At 43.7% G+C, this 18,692-nt stretch overlaps 1 protein-coding gene across 7 annotated transcripts in view; it reads left to right on the top strand.

Annotated features, from left to right (window-relative positions):
* Window positions 1–4,899: 4,899 nt before the first annotated feature.
* Window positions 4,900–18,692, top strand: part of LOC121858494 (dnaJ homolog subfamily B member 12-like) — a 63,464-nt gene continuing 49,671 nt past the window's right edge. For all 7 annotated transcript variants that reach the window (XR_006087452.1, XR_006087454.1, XR_006087456.1 and 4 more), the window contains exon 1: window positions 4,900–5,137. Coding sequence is in view for 1 of the 7 variants with exons in the window: in XM_042354929.1 (XP_042210863.1) it covers window positions 4,915–5,137 (223 nt within the window). In the remaining 6 variants the exon portion in view is untranslated. The remainder of the gene's footprint in view (window positions 5,138–18,692) is intronic.

Here is an 18,692-nt window from a genome sequence, read left to right on the forward strand (position 1 = left end):
AGTGCTGGTTCCCAATCAGCAATATGTTACCTGGCGGCTACAAAAGGGGAACCACCCTTCGCGGACAAGAAAACACCAAGACAAACCCAAGTTAGCCTTGATCGACTACGACTAGGGTACAAGTGCACTTGGCAGACGATCGGAAATGTCGTCAGGGAATGCACATACTGTACTGTCAGGAGCCAGCGGCCAACCCACTGGAACACTATCTCCTCGACTGAGAAGTCACACAAGGTCTCCGAAACAGAATTCGCAACTTCCAAGAACACAACACCAGCGGCCACTCAAACCAGAAAGGCCCAAACAAACCACATTCACCACCTTCTATGGGTCATCACACAATACCCACCACCCAGAGAGCTCAGGAAGTATCCTCCCCCAGCAAGTGCGGACCCCAGTTCGGGGAGCTTTCCACTCCGAAACTGACCACGTCCAAGAGTGGGGGTTGGTGGTAAGCGTTCACTGACCGAGGGTCCGCTCACACTTGCAAACCTGCAGTATCCTTTCATATCTGCAGGTAGGACAACCTCCAATCCCAAATCCGGTCTGGCTGCTCCAAGAGCTCCAGCCGGAACCACCAAACGGGCCTGTAGTGGACTTCTCCCCTACAACTGCATAGCCGCAGCCACCAGCTGCTACCATCTTCCCTAGCAACCAAACGAGCGGCGTCACCAGATGTCACGGTATCCTAGCAACCGAGCCAAAGACCGGTTACTTCTCGGGTTTTCCCAACATGACTCATAGATGACTCACGGCTGCCGGGTATATAAGCTCTGTCTCTCCATTGAGATTCATTCTGGCCAAACTTTCTGAACAAGCAACACCTCCTCCTCCGCCGCTGCCTGGCGGCCCTCGCTTCTCCTCGCCTGCCTGGCGGTCCTCGCTCCCGCCGGCGAGCATGGCGACCCACCAGCTGTCCTTCTCTGAGCTTCCTCATTAACCAGCTCTCATTCTGGCCCATCTTCCTGAACACGCAACACCTACTCCAGCAAGCTCCTCGCTGTCCAGCATTCATTCAACCAGGAGGCCAGCAACAGGCAACATCTTCTCTAACGAAGCTCCTGCACATCTACCTCCTTCAACACGCTACTCACCGAACGTCTCTACTGAGCAGCTCCTCACCACACAGCATCTCCAGCACCAGACTGTCTATCATATAACTTATATTATACAAGAAAACCACATTAGAGTTTCCATCCATCCTGAGTGCTAGACAACATTATACCACGAACACCTACAGGCCGCCTACAGGCAAAGGCCCGTGTCGGACTACGGGCCAACAATCTCAACAACACAACAACTACAATTTGGAGAAGTGAATGCTGTCGAGTGCAGTACCGGCCAAGCTGGCTTCTTGTTTACAGAAGGCTTAATAATAATTTATTAATATACAGTGTTGTGGGGTATAAGATTGTTTGGTTCACACTCAGGATGGAATGGAGAAAGGAAACTCACAATGTGCTCTCTATATACATGTTGTATTGGATGTACAATGCAGCTTGGTGCTGGGAAGGCAGCATGGTTACAAGCGTGATGTAGAGAGAGCTGGTTGGTGAGGATGCTCAGAGAAGGACAGCTTGTGGGTCGCCATGCTCGCCAGCGGGAGAGAGGACCGCCGGGCAGGCGGAGGAGCGAGGGAAGGCCGCCAGGCAGCGGCGGAGGAGGAGGTGTTGCTGGCTGCGGCTGTAGGTAGAGAGCTATCACCACGAGGTCAGGTCTTAAATAGCGGGGGTAGGCGTGGCTTAGCAGTTGACCCCCGCTCCGTGATGTATGGCGGCGCTGGTTGACCTAGACCACGAGGCATACACTGGGGAATTGGTGGGGTCGGCTAGGCAGCGACAAACAGCGTTTGTAGGGGAGAATTCCACTACAATACTCCCCCTTCCCTCCAGGCTGTGTAGGAGACTTGTTGTCTGCAGGGTTGCATAGCACATGTGAGGCAGAACGGGCGGTGCATGCCTCATGTGAGACAACGGCGATGGCGTGGATGAGCCGGTCGCTGGGGACAACTGTCTAGATACACAATATCTGTGGGAGTAGAGAGGGAGAATAAGGGTGTGTGGAGGCGATGAATGTTGTGCTTCCCTCACGGCAGGTACGAGTCGTCAGATGCGCCTGCTGGGGTGTGTGGGCCTGGGTCAGGAGCAGGGGCTGCGTCAGCAGAAGCGGATGAGGGCTCGTGACAGCAGCTGGGTCCACGACAGCAGCAGGGTGCAGGACATTAGCAGGGAGTACCTGGGGGAGAAAAGAGGGGTGTGTGTGTCCGCACTCAGGAACAGAGGCCGCATCAAGGGCGGCAGGGGTTACTGCTGGGCCGGGGTCGGCGTCTGAGGCAGGACGGGTGTGCTGGGGTCGGTAGGACGTGGTGCTTGGGGCAGGAAGAGGAGCTGGTGTCTGCTTAGAGTAGCAGAGCTGCTCTAGGGTGTCTAACCTGCGGTGTAGAGACAGTAGCTGTAGAGCCGATGAGAGCTGCTTCTGGGTGGATAAGCCAGTCTTCCATGTTGCTTGAAGACTGGGAGCGTGATCAGTTTCTCCTCCATCCTGTGTGAGTGCGAATCTCCGGGAGTCACCATTTGTGGGGTATGAGATTGTTTGGTTCACACTCAGGATGGAATGGAGAAAGGAAACTCACAATGTGCTCTCTATATACATGTTGTATTGGATGTACAATGCAGCTTGGTGCTGGGAAGGCAGCATGGTTACAAGCGTGATGTAGAGAGAGCTGGTTGGTGAGGACGCTCAGAGAAGGACAGCTTGTGGGTCGCCATGCTCGCCAGCGGGAGAGAGGACCGCCAGGCAGGCAGAGGAGGTGTTGCTGGCTGCGGCTGTAGGTAGAAAGAGCGACAGATCACCACGAGGTCAGGTCTTAAATAGCGGGGGTAGGCGTGGCTTAGCAGTTGACCCCCGCTCCGTGGTGTATGGCGGCGCTGGTTGACCTAGACCACGAGGCATACACTGGGGAATTGGTGGGGTCGGCTAGGCAGCGACAAACAGCGTTTGTAGGGGAGAATTCCACTACAATACTCCCCCTTCCCTCCAGGCTGTGTAGGAGACTTGTTGTCTGCAGGGTTGCATAGCACATGTGAGGCAGAACGGGCGGTGCGTGCCTCATGTGAGACAACGGCGATGGCGTGGATGAGCCGGTCGCTGGGGACAACTGTCTAGATACACAATATCTGTGGGAGTAGAGAGGGAGAATAAGGGTGTGTGGAGGCGATGAATGTTGTGCTTCCCTCACGGCAGGTACCGAGTCGTCAGATGCGCCTGCTGGGGTGTGTGGGCCTGGGTCAGGAGCAGGGGCTGCGTCAGCAGAAGCGGATGAGGGCTCGTGACAGCAGCTGGGTCCACGACAGCAGCAGGGTGCAGGACATTAGCAGGGAGTACCTGGGGGAGAAAAGAGGGGTGTGTGTGTCCGCACTCAGGAACAGAGGCCGCATCAAGGGCGGCAGGGGTTACTGCTGGGCCGGGGTCGGCGTCTGAGGCAGGACGGGTGTGCTGGGGTCGGTAGGACGTGGTGCTTGGGGCAGGAAGAGGAGCTGGTGTCTGCTTAGAGTAGCAGAGCTGCTCTAGGGTGTCTAACCTGCGGTGTAGAGACAGTAGCTGTAGAGCCGATGAGAGCTGCTTCTGGGTGGATAAGCCAGTCTTCCATGTTGCTTGAAGACTGGGAGCGTGATCAGTTTCTCCTCCATCCTGTGTGAGTGCGAATCTCCGGGAGTCACCATTTGTGGGGTATGAGATGTTTGGTTCACACTCAGGATGGAATGGAGAAAGGAAACTCACAATGTGCTCTCTATATACATGTTGTATTGGATGTACAATGCAGCTTGGTGCTGGGAAGGCAGCATGGTTACAAGCGTGATGTAGAGAGAGCTGGTTGGTGAGGACGCTCAGAGAAGGACAGCTTGTGGGTCGCCATGCTCGCCAGCGGGAGAGAGGACCGCCAGGCAGGCGGAGGAGCGAGGGCCGCCAGGCAGCGGCAGAGGAGGAGGTGTTGCTGGCTGCGGCTGTAGGTAGAAAGAGAGAGATCACCACGAGGTCAGGTCTTAAATAGCGGGGGTAGGCGTGGCTTAGCAGTTGACCCCCGCTCCGTGATGTATGGCGGCGCTGGTTGACCTAGACCACGAGGCATACACTGGGGAATTGGTGGGGTCGGCTAGGCAGCGACAAACAGCGTTTGTAGGGGAGAATTCCACTACAGTGTTCTCTGTGTCAGTCTCTAACGGGCAATCATTCCTATAGGACCTACTTTTTTCGCTGTACAGGGTGTCTTCTTTTTTAGCAATATAATTAATGAATTTAGAGTAACTAAGCCTTTTCAGTCCATCATATCATAATCCGGTGATCCGCCATGAATTTAAATTCCAATTTTTTTTCATTTTATCGAAGGGATTTTGTTGAGCAACAAGTACTGTACTGTACTGTGGTGTGTTGCGTCAGACGGCCGGTTATTAGGTTAGTCCTGAATTAATCATATCCGATCTCTCACATCTAAGTGATAACAAAAGAAACGCAGCGCTTTATGGTTATAACCCTGTCTTTCTTTAATCAATAATCCAAGCGGTTATTACACAGATTTGTTGAATTAAATTCGTAGTAAAGTAAATTATCTGGGTTTAAAGGGCACGAACTGCCTTCCATCTTGTGATATATAAATTAATTCAGTTGAATAACAATACATCAAAGTATCACAACCCTTTGTTCTGAGAAAAACATTTAAAACAATAAATGATACATAGTAAAAATTGCTTACATCTCTTTAATAAGCAGGTTTATGATGCACAAGACATTATGTTAACGTGAGTTGGCAACGTCTCATCAGCTGATTTGTAAGGTGTTGCCAGGTTCTCCCGCCAGATGGCACTACTGTAAACAACAGGCCCAGCTAGAGTGTAACACGCGTGTTCATTGGTCAAGATGCCCAGGACATTCAATGATTTGTTGATTCTAGCCAATCAGAGTCGTCCTGTCATTCGGCGTGTTTACAACTGGAAATACACCATGGTACATGACGGAAATAAAGATGAAGCTGAAAAATGCTTCAATTTAGCCCAAAAATACTTCCAGGAGGGCAACAGAGATAAGGCTATCAGGTTCACCCAGAAGGCGGAGAGACTCTACCCCTCACACAGGTCTCAAGGTAAGGGAGACGCTCTTATATATGGCTTCCTGCCCAACCCGGGCCGACTATTTCATCATAAGTTAGGCTGAATCACGTATCTCGCCCTCATATACATCAAACTATATTTCTGGTGTAATTAATTTAGCTCGAAAGTAAGTGCTTAGGTGAGAGATGCCATTATACCCAATAGATCCATGACAAGTGACAGCCATTCTCAACCTGGCAACTTTTACCTCATCTGTCAAGGTTGGCCAGTAAAATGATTATTATCTCGTTGTCGTTAAACTAGAAACAGTACCCACTCTTAATAAAAAAATTCTTATGCAACTTTGCACTAGTGTTCTTACTCCTGCTTACATTGAAAAACAATAGACACTTAAAATATAAACATTCCTATAAGCAAAAATATGAATTTAAGTTAACGTTGGAGGAGACAGTTAGCACGAGAAGGTCTTCATGGAGTTGCACCAAATTTTCAGGAGATGATATTAGGATGATACTGAGGAGACAGCACCATAAATAACTGATGGAATTAATCCAAAATTTCTGGAGGTTCTACAGTATATTGAACACAAAATTGGAAGCGGGAACCTGACCTAACCTACCTTGTCTAACTTCCTAACCTGTGCATTGTCATTTGGGTTTTCTTACTTACTATCATCCAAACAACATCAAGAAAGAATGAACGGTATTTTTTTACAAGTAGACAACCAACGAACGGTTAGGTTAGGTTAAGTGTTTTTATCCCCTTTATTTCATGCCCTGCCCACTAACAAGTAATTTATGATTGAAGGATAGACTAAAAATAAAATAAGTTGCTACAATGTTATCACCTCGATTTTATTCCTTAGTATTCTGCGATGTTGTTGTTTCACTTTTATGGTAAAGGTGGAGGTGACGGTTCGCGCCAGACAGACTTTATGGAATTGCATCAAATTTTCAGATGTAGTATTTTTCTTTTTTTCTCATTGTAGCCTGTCCTTCGATCATAAATTAGTTGTTAGTGGGCAGGGAAGAGGGGAATAAAGGGGGTAAAAACACAGTGAACACTGATCATATGACAGTAATTTGACGTCTCTATGTCCTTTGTAGACGATGAAATAAAATAGTAACCGTAATTATGGCGTCATTGGATCTCCCATGGTGACCATGGGAGTGTCTGCGGTCATTGTTTACATGTCAACAAACAAACAACGATCTCATCGGGTGTGTATACGATTTACATTGGATTGAATTCGTTCGTTTATTCTAGAGATGTTGTTTGGATGATATTAAGGTTAATATTGACGACTGACCTGCAGACGAGTTATTTGTATTACTTTTTATTTTCTTACTTTATTTTCATCAGTGAGTTCTGATATGATAATCATTTCTTGTGCAAATGTTTCGTTTGGTAGATAATTAGGTGCCTAGGGGCGCACTACTTTGTCTTCTTGACAATAATGCGGTGGTGATGACTCATCCCAGGATGTAAACAGCCAATCATATTGGCATATTTCAAAACAATCCGCCACCTGGGCTTGATCAACGTCTATGCTCAGTGTATGCTTAAGAACTATTTGGTACGGATTGCTGCTCTCACATCCACAAAAAATGTAAAATTACTCCATATCATAGTAAGTTCTTTCTGTTTAATATACCTGGGGGAAGAGCAGATTAGGGAAGGTTCGTTAGGTTGGTGAGGCCTTCTAACGATGCTACTGCTGCATGTTTTTTTTTATATCAACCAAGGTTAGGTTTAATTTAGAAATAACCACGTTTTAACACATTTGCACAAACTATGACAGTGTCCACTATAAAACACAGTGAAATTGTGGCATTTTTATAATCGTTTTCTGTGAAAAAATTGGCCATGGGTCACTCGTCAATAATTACCAGTCTGGTTCTAATTGATTCTATGCATTGTTGTTTAGAATTTCTTACTTAGTATCATCCAAACAACATCTGAAAATTTGGCACAGTTCCATAAAGCCCTTCTTTTTCTAACCTCTCCTTTACCATTACCAAATTTAAACCCATATTTGTAATATTTAAGGACAATGGTTGAGGTTAACCAAGGATCTAACCAAATACTTCATCTTCATAAAACGTAATTCTTACCTCAAGAATAAAATAAATTGGGTGGAGGAATAGCACTTTTCCTATTCAGGTTTCAACCCTAGTTTTTCTTGTAAGCAAAGGCGTTGCCACCTGCCTGCCCCTCCCCCATAAAATAAGACTGGGGGGGCTTAAAAGATGGAATTTGTTGTCAAAAGACCGAAAACTTGCATAGTTTTGCACTCTGCATTTAAACTTCCCGCTGTGCATCAATTTGTGTGCGTGCATCTCCAGGTCTTTCATTACTCACAAACTCAAGGAAAATTATGTATCAAGTTAAATAATACGATAAAGTTTTACTCATTTATTTTGCAAATGTTTTTATATAGAATAACAAAGACCACGTGACGCAACAATGACTCTCGACTGTCTGGCCCGGCTGACTGAACATAAGCAATGCTATTTTTTTAGTTTGCTTTCAAAAACTTATATTTTTTTCGTTTTCTACCTGCTTACATATATTTGATTTATTTATACTGATTTATATGACATCTCAAGAAAATATAACAAATTATTTATGTCCTGTAAACATGTAATAATAAAATAACATGATAATGGCAACACCTCTCGCGTCTACACATCTCACCACACACTACCTTACCTCATCAAAACATTACCATATTTTTTGTAAGTTAGATACAAAATAAATATGTCGCAATGCAAAGGAACGTGAATAAAAGTTGTTGTGACCTCTTAGCTACGTAATGTGGCATGTTAATGTCTCTGTGCCAAGGAAACGGTGAATAAGAAATAAATATTTGGGAGCTCTGCCCCCTCACCCCGGCAACCCACTCAGGCGCCTGGAACATTTGCCACTAGTCCCGTTTTCACTTATTTAGGCTGTTAATTTGTCACTGGTGAGCAAGGGAGATTCGTAAATACAGCGGCATTTTAAAACGGTGGTGACGTCATAGTGACAATGCCATTTTGCTGTTTTAAAATGGCATCTACACTTAATAGGTCAATAGTAACACTATTCCATATCTCACTCACTAACAAACAAAAGCAGCAGCAGCATTATAAAATTATCTAAAAATTATGATACATTCTTCTTCTTGTTAATTATAACAATACAGAACTGTACCCCAAAATAGAACACTTAATATTGATAATACAGTAATGGGATATCCAATTTTTTCTATAAATTTAGGTACAGTAGAATCTCATGTTTCACGACTAATTGGTACCGGCTTTATATACACTCATACTGTAGAATAACTTACCTTGATGGAGTCAGTGAAATGCTTGACAGGGCTAGTTGATGGATGCCGAGGCAGGGAGGGCTGATTACTGCTTCCTCCCTACTCCTTCCTCAACTCCTCTAATCTCAGCATCAAATCCCTCAAAGTCTTGAGGCAGCTCTTCCACCAGTAAGTCACCCAACACTTCAATATCATCATCGGTGGTGCCATCATCTCCTAAAGTGATGTTTGCCAAGGCATTAACAGGCTGGGCTTTGTTCAGGTACCGAGTAATAAGGGCCTGCTGACGAGCATTAACACGGGACATGTACAAGGCCATATATTCCTCCATACCTTTCTCAAGGGCAGAGCGCATAAGGTACCGAGGATGAGGCCTGGTATCGTATTCTTCTAGCTGTTCTCAGAGACTTGCAGTGTTTGTGAGCAACTCAGTCAGCTGCCGTGTTGTAGGTTCACCGGGCTTAACGTCATCCTCTTGTGTTGGTTGCTGTTCTTCCTGTTCTTCATCCTCCTCCAACATTTCTTGAATTGTCGGTTGCTGCTGATGTTGACCAACGATTTCTTGCAAATCTTCAACCTGAACATCCCAGTGCTGGGACTGAGTGCGCTGCCTCCACTGTGTCCATAAGTGTTGCCGCCACGGACTGTCTCTTCGCTTGCCTCGGTCTACTCTGCCCCACTTATCTCGGAGTTAGTGAACAGAGGCTTCCATGCGTGTAGTACTGTTGCAACATTAATCTTACGACATGCCTCAACAATTCTGTCCACTGCATTTTTAATATTATATTTCTTCCAAAATTCACAAACTGATAACACCTCACAGTTGTAGGTGCCTGTGAGGCGCTAGGAGTCGGGTCATCTACCATCTCCTCCTCCTGGTTAGCTGGTGCTGGTCACTGTCAGGGAGCTCTGCCTCGATCGACTAATGAGTCTGTCTGTTGACAAAAGTCAACAGACTGCAGCGATGTGGTGTTAGGAGGGAGGAAGATAACTTGTACATTAGGGTGGCCTTCAATTAGAAACATGGTGTCTCCCGGAGCATCATCCATCACCAGGATCACTTTGAAGTCAATATTCTTCCTCCGGCATTACTGTTGGGCGTCAGGAACAAAGTGCTTGTCAAACCAATCGGTGCATAAAGACGTAACCCAAGCTTTCTTATTAGATGTCCAATAAACATTGAGCTTCGACATATTGCCATGATGGTAGGCTCTGGAATGGGCAGCACGGTTAACAACCAGGGGTTTCATCAAGGAATCTCCACTTGCATTAGCTGTAAATAAAACTGTAATCCTGTCCATTGAAGTCTTTACACCCCTTGTCTGTTTTTCATCCTTGGCAATGAAAGTGGTCTCAGGTGAGTGCTTCCAGAAAATGCCAGTTTCGTCACAATTGAAGATCTGGTCTCGGCAATAACCACTCTCTTTCACAAGAGCTTGAAAGACAGGTTGATATTTTTCTGCTGCTATGACATCATCCGATGACGTATCATAACGCTTCTTAAGGGCAGCCAACCAACCAACAGAAGCATTGAATGGCGGTGGAGAGTTAACTCGTTTCTTCTGTGCAACTGCAGCATAATAAACACGTGCTTGATGCCTTATCTGTGGCCCAGACAGGTCGCCCTGCTCACAGTTTCTTCTTTCCATCCACTTGTGAAGGTAATGTTCTCTGATAACAAGCAGTAGGTTTCGTTGTGCAGTATCGGATAATGTCCTGTTACTAGAAAATCTTGAGAATACATTCACAGAAGCAGTTAAAGCTTCCTTGTTCTAAAGGGAACGTATGATTGATTTGGGGCAGTTGAACCTACTCATGGTTTCACAGGTACGAGCACCACTTTTGATCATTTCAAGGGTGTATTTCCTCTTCTTGACCCCCTTACGGTAGTCACGCTTGGCTTGGGGCTTTCCTTGTTGACCTTCTCTACGACCTTCATTACCACCAAAACCGCTCCCGACATTTACATTACGCACCTCGCTCATCGTTAATACACAAGAATCGCTAATACACAAGAATCGCTAATACACAAGAATCGCTAATACACAGGAATCACTAATAGTACACAAGAATCGCTAATACACAAGAATCGTTAATACACAAGAATCGTTAATACACAAGAATCTCTAATGCGCAATAATCGATAACAGTTAAACAAGAATCTTGTGAACGTAAGCACAATGAGTGATATAATTCAAGGTCACTGCACCGCTCGCTCATTCAAACTATGTAACTGCCGTTAAGCCATAAACAAAAAACACTCGGCAGGTTGACGGATAACAAAAGACCATAACAATGAGCGTTGTTCACTCAACAATGACTCACGAAACTGGTAATCAAAATTTCTATTCTTGAAGGCTGGAAATTTTAAAAGTGACGCGAAACATATGAATCGCGAAACTTGAGATCTACTGTATTAGTTTGGCCATACACATGGAGGCTGAACCAACATTGGCTTTCTAGCAGCAGCAGCTGGTGCCGTCATCCTTGTTCTTTCCATACACGAACATTTACACCAAATGCTATTAATACGGGCATTATGAATTATTGGAGATTAGACGAACAAGTAAATTCTGTAGAAAGAAAGGAAGGTCAGTCGTTATTTGCTGCCTGGCAGGGAAGCTTTCCCTCGCTTAGTGTTTGGGTTTGGTCAGTCAGTCAGTGTGTATCTTTGTTTATAGGAGAAACTAGACTAGATACAAGAAGTGCTATTCCCTCACCTGATTTACTGTATACTTAAGTCTTTAGATAAGAAATAAGGTTTTTTCCAAAGAGATTTTTCATTAGGTGGCTAGATATCCTAGACCCTTGTCTTTAAATAGTGTCAAATATATTTATATGTACTCATTTGAGTGAAAACTATGTGGAAAATTTTCCTTAAATAAGCAAATAAGATAATCAAGTACATGTACAGTGACCCCTCCGTTAACGAACTCAATCCGTTCCAGAAGGTCGTTCGTTAACCGAAAAGTTCGTTAACAGAAACCATTGTTTCAATGGGTTTTTGGGTAATTGGTTCCAGCTCACCGAAAATTTCCTAAATTCAACAAAAATGGTAGAAAAGTTCACTTACTTTGAGGTGTGTATGTAGAAGGCTCCTGGATGATGATGATGGGATTTAGAATGGGGGTGGAGGAGAAGGAAGAAGAGAAGGCATTGGGGTGGAAGAGAAGTCACCCCATGGTGCCATTTCACCCATAAAATTTTAGCTCTCTGGTGTAATTCAAGATTATTTTCTTAAATCAACACTGCACTGCATTATATATTGTCAATATGTAAAATATATTTCAAATGACCAATAATTTGGCTTGGAAACACAGAAAAAAAGCGTTTAGTTGAAGAGAGAGTCTCAAGCAAGATGTTACCTCCAGTGAAAACAGAGAGAGACTAACTCCTGTTTGTTGTGTTAAGAGGCTGGATGCCTATTAAACTAGTCACTTTAAACTTCAATTATGTTCAATAATTGTTAAATGACTAAAAAATTTAATATTAAACTTTTAAAATTATTGAATAGTATAAACTTCTTGACATTTACTAAAATAGTAAGGAATTTAAGCCCTAGAACCGATTAATGTATTGGCGGACTGATACTAAAGCTGGTTGCCCGGTCAGTGCAAGCGAAAACATGTTGAGTTCGGTTCGTAAGAACTTCGTTAACCGAATTTTTTTTCGTTAACCGAATTGAAGATCCTTATGGAAGGCAGTTCGTTAATCGAAATTACGTTAACCGAGGTGTTCGTTAAACGAGGGGTCACTGTACTGTATTACCAAAAATGTATGTCTCACCACAGTGACAAGCAGGCAGCTGTCTACACATAATCTTTGCGCCAGATTTGAACACAACCGCAAGTACCGGAGTTCATGGCCTGTGTGCTTATTGATGATACTCCAGTGACAAAGAAAACTATGTTGATAATAACTGCAGCAGAAATGAACCACTGAACAATGCAATTACAGTGTACGTACTTAATGTGAAGTTTTCCGGCTAGTAAATATTCTTTTCATAATTTCTGCTGCTTATGGATGACACAGGCAAGCTTTATGGAGTTTTCACTGCTTACAGATGGCTCTCATATCCCACACTGAAATATTGAGTGTTGTTAAGACACTCCCCTGTCACAATAAAATACTTCATAGTCTCAAATAACAGGTTGTGTGTTCTTCACACTATTCAATGTCATCAGTAAATTGGGGTAAAAAAGTTCTATTAAATGAACACTGTACACAACTGTAGTGAAGGAAGATGATTGATGATACTGATCTTATGATCTATTACCAGGGCCAATAGAATAATTGTGCTGTACTGTATACGTAGTGAAGTTGTGTATTGCTCATCTAATCTTAAAATATAGTTTCCATTTGTGAAATCCCTGTTTCACATTCAATACACCCCACATCGCATTCTCTGTGAGACAAGTCACTGCCTTTATGAAATACTGAAACTAGTAGCTACCTTAAGACTTAAGAGAAAATTTGGAAATAAGTTGAAGAGGTGACAGCTCATTGACAGTTGCAGCAAGCAAAGTTTTCCTGGTATCAAAATGTTGCCCTAACTATGTAGTTCTTATATGCGAGTAGTATTTGGTAGTTTAAAGTGTAAATAATAAATATAAGTCAATAATCAAAATCCATTGTTTTTTTCAAAAAATTTCAAATGTTGCAAAATTTTGTCTGGCAGGAGTGTACCAGAGTGCTTAGAGTAATATAACCAGTCAAAAGTATTAGAAACCTGTCTAACCTGAAAAGTTAGAAACAATTTGAGGTGCTTGATAAATCCCATGCTGCACAGGGGATGAAATGTGTGAGGTCGGTGGAGATATTATAATGTAAATCTAATGTTTTTTTGTGAATACCTTGTGTGTGTGTGTGTGTATGTATGTATGTATGTATGTATGTATGTATGTATGTATGTATGTAGCTGCTCCTCGACTTACGATGGGGTTAGGAACCCAAATCCAGGTCGTAAGTCAAATTGGTCATAAGTCGAAAATGCTTAAATAATTACATAGAAAATCTAAAATGGGTGTCTCTTTTTCTTCTCATCACCACAAAACTTTCAGTTTTAAGCTTGCCAACCATTTTAAAGTGAATTACAAACAAAAATTTTGTCTGTGTACTGACGTTGGGACTCGAAAATACGTAATTTGAAAAAAAATTGGTACAACTGAGGCAGGTCGTAAGTGCGGGTGGTCATACGTCGTGGAGGAGCTGTGTGTATATATATATATATATATATATATATATATATATATATATATATATATATATATATATATATATATATATATATATATATAGACACACACATACACACACAGTGATACCCCGATTTACACTGTCAATTGAACCCACGGGGTACCGCATAAAGTGAACAACAGAAAATATGGGATTAATTCCAAAAGAGACTGGCCCGACCCCCAAACTCCACTTTTTGACGACACAAAACTACGTTGTAGTAAAAATATTATCTTAACTTTATGATGGTATGCACACACACATAATATAGAAGAGAAATATCAATAATAGAATAATATACTGTACCAGGTAAAAGAAAAATCAAGGTGTAACACTTACGTCAGCTTAGGTTAGAAAAAATTAAGGTTTAACACTTACCTAAGGTTAGGTTAGGAAAAATCAAGGTTTAACACTTACGTAAGGTTAGGTTAGGAAAAATCAAGGTTTAACACTTACGTAAGGTTAGGTTAAGTAGGAAAAATAAAGGTTAGGTTTAACACTTACGTTAGTAGAAGAGATGAGTCGGCATACGGGGATGGAGGCTGGTTCCGAGGCAGAGGGCAGATTACTGGCCCTCAGGGGAATCCCCATTACTATTCACCATAGCTGTCAGGGCCTCCCCGACAAATCCCTCAAAGTCACCTTCACTGTTACTATCACTGGCTTGGGCTGGCTGTGGTGGGTTGCGGTCAAAGAACTCGGTAATGCTTTTTTGACTGCTAGTGTTGATGTTATCTTGATACACCTTGATGTACGGCTCCAAAGCCTGCACCAGCCGGGTATGGAAGACTTCATAGCGGTCATCGTCAGGGTCGTTGGAAAGGAAGAGCTTCAGTTTCTCTGCACACTCAATGGCACCCCTTACATTACTATGCGTTAACTTGTGTTTTTCTGGGGTTGACGCACCACCTGCCTCTTCACTGACGTGATCATCTTCCAACCTCTCGTCGGCAGTCATTTCAGGATCTCTGATCACCTCCAGGATGTCTTCGTTGGTGGTCTCGGAGAAGCCTTCAGCTGTAATGCTGTGCGCAGCTTCTCTTGCAAGGTCCAATGCCACTGTCACAGACTGAACCTCACCAGTCACAGGTTGACTCTGCCTCTCACCTGGGATACCATGCAACACATGCCTCCATGCGTGACGAATCGTAGCTACAGACAGCTGATTCCATGCCTCCAACAAGAAGTCCACAGCCTGTTTGACGTTAAATTTTTTCCAAAACTGTTTGATGAGAACTTCTTGATTCACCACCTGTTGTTCCTTGTCCTCGTCGCTTTTGCTCTCGCTATCGGTGTCACCCAGCTTACGCAACTCATCCTTGGTGTTGGTACAGTCGTTCAGGAGCTTTAACTTCTTTGCAGAGTACACGTATGCAGCTTTCACATTGCATATCAACTTCTGGTCCATGGGCTGGATTAATGACGTAGTGTTGGGAGGAAGGAAGACCACTTTTACGTTGGGGTGACAATCCATAAGTAGTGGCGAGTGTCCTGGTGCATTGTCAAGGAGCAACAGAATGTTGAATGGAACATTCCGTTGCTCGCAGAATTTCTTCACGTCGGGAACGAAACAGTCATCAAACCAGGAGAGTGACAGAGCAGAGAACATCCACGCTTTACGTGCAGTCAGCCAGTGGACATTAATCTTGCTCATGTCCACGTTCTTGTAGGCATGCGGCTTCCGGGCTGTGTGAATCACCGATAACGAGTTTACAGGTACCGGAGGCATTGGTGGTAAAGAGGATGGTGATGCGCTCCTTCTGCAACTTCTGGCCCCAAATCTTGCTGGCAGACTGGACAATGAAGGTCTTGGTAGGTAGCTTTTTCCAAAATAGACCGGATTCGTCCATGTTGAACACCTGGTCGTCGGTGTACTGTCCTTCCTCCATAACCTCACATAAGAACGGAGGAAAATCTCTAGCTGCCACACGGTCAGCACTCGCTTCTTCACCACCAATGTTGATGTTGGTGATCTTGTTCCTCTTCTTAAACCTATGCAGCCAACCAGAGGAAGCATTGAAAGGTTTGGGCTCTGCAATTCCCATCTTACGTGACACTGCTGCGTACAGTTCACGGGCGTACTCTTGAACGGATCGCGTGTTGACCGAGATGTTGCGTCGCACTTGACGAATCAAGTAACTCGTCAGCAAATTTTCAACCTTTAGCAGCACCTTGTTCTGGCAATACTTGATCATTGAAGCACCTGCAGACTTTGTGATTCTCATGTGTTCTTTGATCTTGGCTGCATCCTTCTTAATAGTACGAATCATAGATTCGTTGACTCCATGCTGGCGCGCGAGATCAGCTTGACGTGTTCCTTTCTCCAACTCTTGAATTGTCTTGTATTTCACTTCGTAGCTTAGGGAACGTCGTATCTTCTTTGGCTTAGGGCGGCTGGGTCCAGGTAATGCAAGGTTTTTCTCTGGGGGCGGTGGTCCGGTGGAAGCCATTTTACAGAACAATGGATACTGGTTTACACAGTGTGGCCTGGAGGGATGCAACTGATGCGGCTAGGTCAAGCATCGTCTTTCCTCACCTCCCGCGGGTGGACACGTCATATTACTTTAAACCAATCACAGCTAGTGGCGGAGGGAGGTAAGGATGCGTAGCCCAATCACAGTCTGATACGTCATATGACATCACCGATAACGCAACAGAGACATCCACTGCGCAACCTACCCGCGCGGCTTGCCCAAGCGGGAGAAGGCGGGAGTGTCGAATCTAAAAATAGCGTCGCACCAGACACTCTACGCGTATATGAGTAGATGCACCACGTAAAATGAAAGTCCGGTTCTGGCGAGGTACCGCGTAAAGCGAAACTGCGTAAAGCGGGGCATTACTGTATGTGTGTGTGTGTGTGTATATATATATATATATATATATATATATATATATATATATATATATATATATATATATATATATATATATATATATATATATATATATATATATATATATATACACACACAGTGGTCCCTCGGTTAATGAAATTTCGGTTAACGAATTACCTTCCATAAGAATATTCAATTCAGTTAACGAAATTCTTACGAATATGTTTCGACGTGCTTTTGCTTGCTCACCAGCTGGAAGATTAGTCTGCCAATACAGAAATCGGTTCTAGGGCTTACATTCATTAAAATTGGAGTAAATATCAAGAAGGTTGTACTATTCAATAATTTTCCAAGTTTTATATTAAAATTTTAAGTCATTTTAACACTTATTTAACATATTGCAGTACAGGGAACTAGTTTTTGGTGCACCCATCAGCCACTTCACTCACCCACCAAGGCCTCAGTTTCTATCTCTGTTCAGTGGAGGAAACATCTTGCTTGTGGGTCTCTTGAACGCAGAATATTTTTACATTTTTACAGTACAGTGGTCCCTTGGTTAACGAGCACAATCCGTTCCAGAAGGTTGCTCGTTAATCGAAAAACTCGTTAACCGAAACTATTGTTTCAATGGGTTTTTGGGTAATTGGTTCCAGCTCACCGAAAATTGCCTAAATTAAAAAAAAAAAGGTAGAAAAGTACACTTGCTTTGAGGTGTGTATGTAGAAGGCTCCTGGATGATGATGCTGATGTGAATTTGAAGTGGGAGGTGCAAGAGGAGAAGGGAGAAGAGAAGGAAGTGGAGATGGAGGAGAAGCATTTTACTGCTTCTTGGAAGGTGAGTCACCTTCCATGAAAATGTCAGAAACCTCTGGACTGACAGATTCTCCACCATGAACATCCTCTCTCCTTCTTGAAGTGGAAGGCTGAGGGCTAGCATCTTGTTCCCTCTGCCTTTTACTGAAGAAAGTGTCAATTGTGGTCTGTGGGGCATCACTCCTCCTCATCATTAACTTATGTTTAAAGAAGGAGACCATTGTGTCTTTCAACTCTGAAGTTGACATATGGTCATTTGTTTCCTTTTCCTCCTCACCATTGTCAGCCTCTTACATCTCATCCAGTTGCTTCAAGTCATCAGGAGTAAGTTCCTCCTCATGAGACATCACAAGCTCTTCCACATCCTCCTCCTCCACTTGAAGGCCCAATAACTGACCAATGGACACAATCTCCTGGTCCAACTCTGTTTCTTCCTCAAATCCCTCAAAATCATGGACTACTGATGGCCACAGTGCTTTCCATGAAGAATTGAGGGATCTAGTGGAGACTTCTTGCCATGATGACACAATCAATTTTACAGCCTCCAGGATGTTGAATTGTGTCTTCCAGAACTGTTTCAGTGTTAGTTCAGGATCATTGGAAGTTGCCTGATGACACCTCCTAAACATTTTCTTCATGTACAACTTCTTGAAGTTGCTGATCACATTCTGGTCCATTGGCTGTATGATTGATGTAGTGTTGGGAGGCAAAAACAACACTTTCACAAAGTCAAATTGATACTCCAAATTTCTGGCAAGTTCAGGGTCATGACCAGGAGCATTATCCATGAGGAGAAGAGCCTTTAAAGGGAGTTTATTGGTGGTCAGGTAGCTCTTGACAGAAGGGCAAAACACATCAACAGCCCATTCATTAAAGAGCTTTTTTGTCACCCATGCTTTACGGTTGGACTTCCAATAAACTCCAAGCTTTGTTCTTACCACTTTCTGTTGCTTGAACACCCTGGGGTTTTCAGAGTGGTAGACAAGCATAGGCTTCAGTCGGAAATCCCCTGAAGCATTGGCACCAAGCAATAGAGTGAGACGGTCTTTCATGGGTTTATGCCCAGGTAAAGAGGCTTCATCTCTGGTGATGAATGTTCTTTTGGGCATCTTTTTCCAGAACAGCCCAGTTTCATCCACATTGAACACTTGCTGTGGAAGATAATTTTCTTCTTCCATCAGTTCTTTAAATTCATCTAAAAACTTTGCTGCCCCTTCCTTATCAGCACTAGCAGCTTCACCATGCCTAACAACTCTGAAAATGTCACTTCTTTTCTTAAATTTTTCGAACCAGCCTTTGCTGGCCCGAAAATCTTCAAATTCTGTGCCTGGAGAACCAGGTTGATCTGTCTTTAAATGTTCGTAAATCTCCCTGGCTCTTTCACAAATGAAT

Source organism: Homarus americanus, unplaced genomic scaffold (genome assembly GCF_018991925.1).
Source record: "Homarus americanus isolate GMGI-L3 unplaced genomic scaffold, GMGI_Hamer_2.0 scaffold32, whole genome shotgun sequence".
Taxonomy (NCBI): domain Eukaryota; kingdom Metazoa; phylum Arthropoda; class Malacostraca; order Decapoda; family Nephropidae; genus Homarus; species Homarus americanus.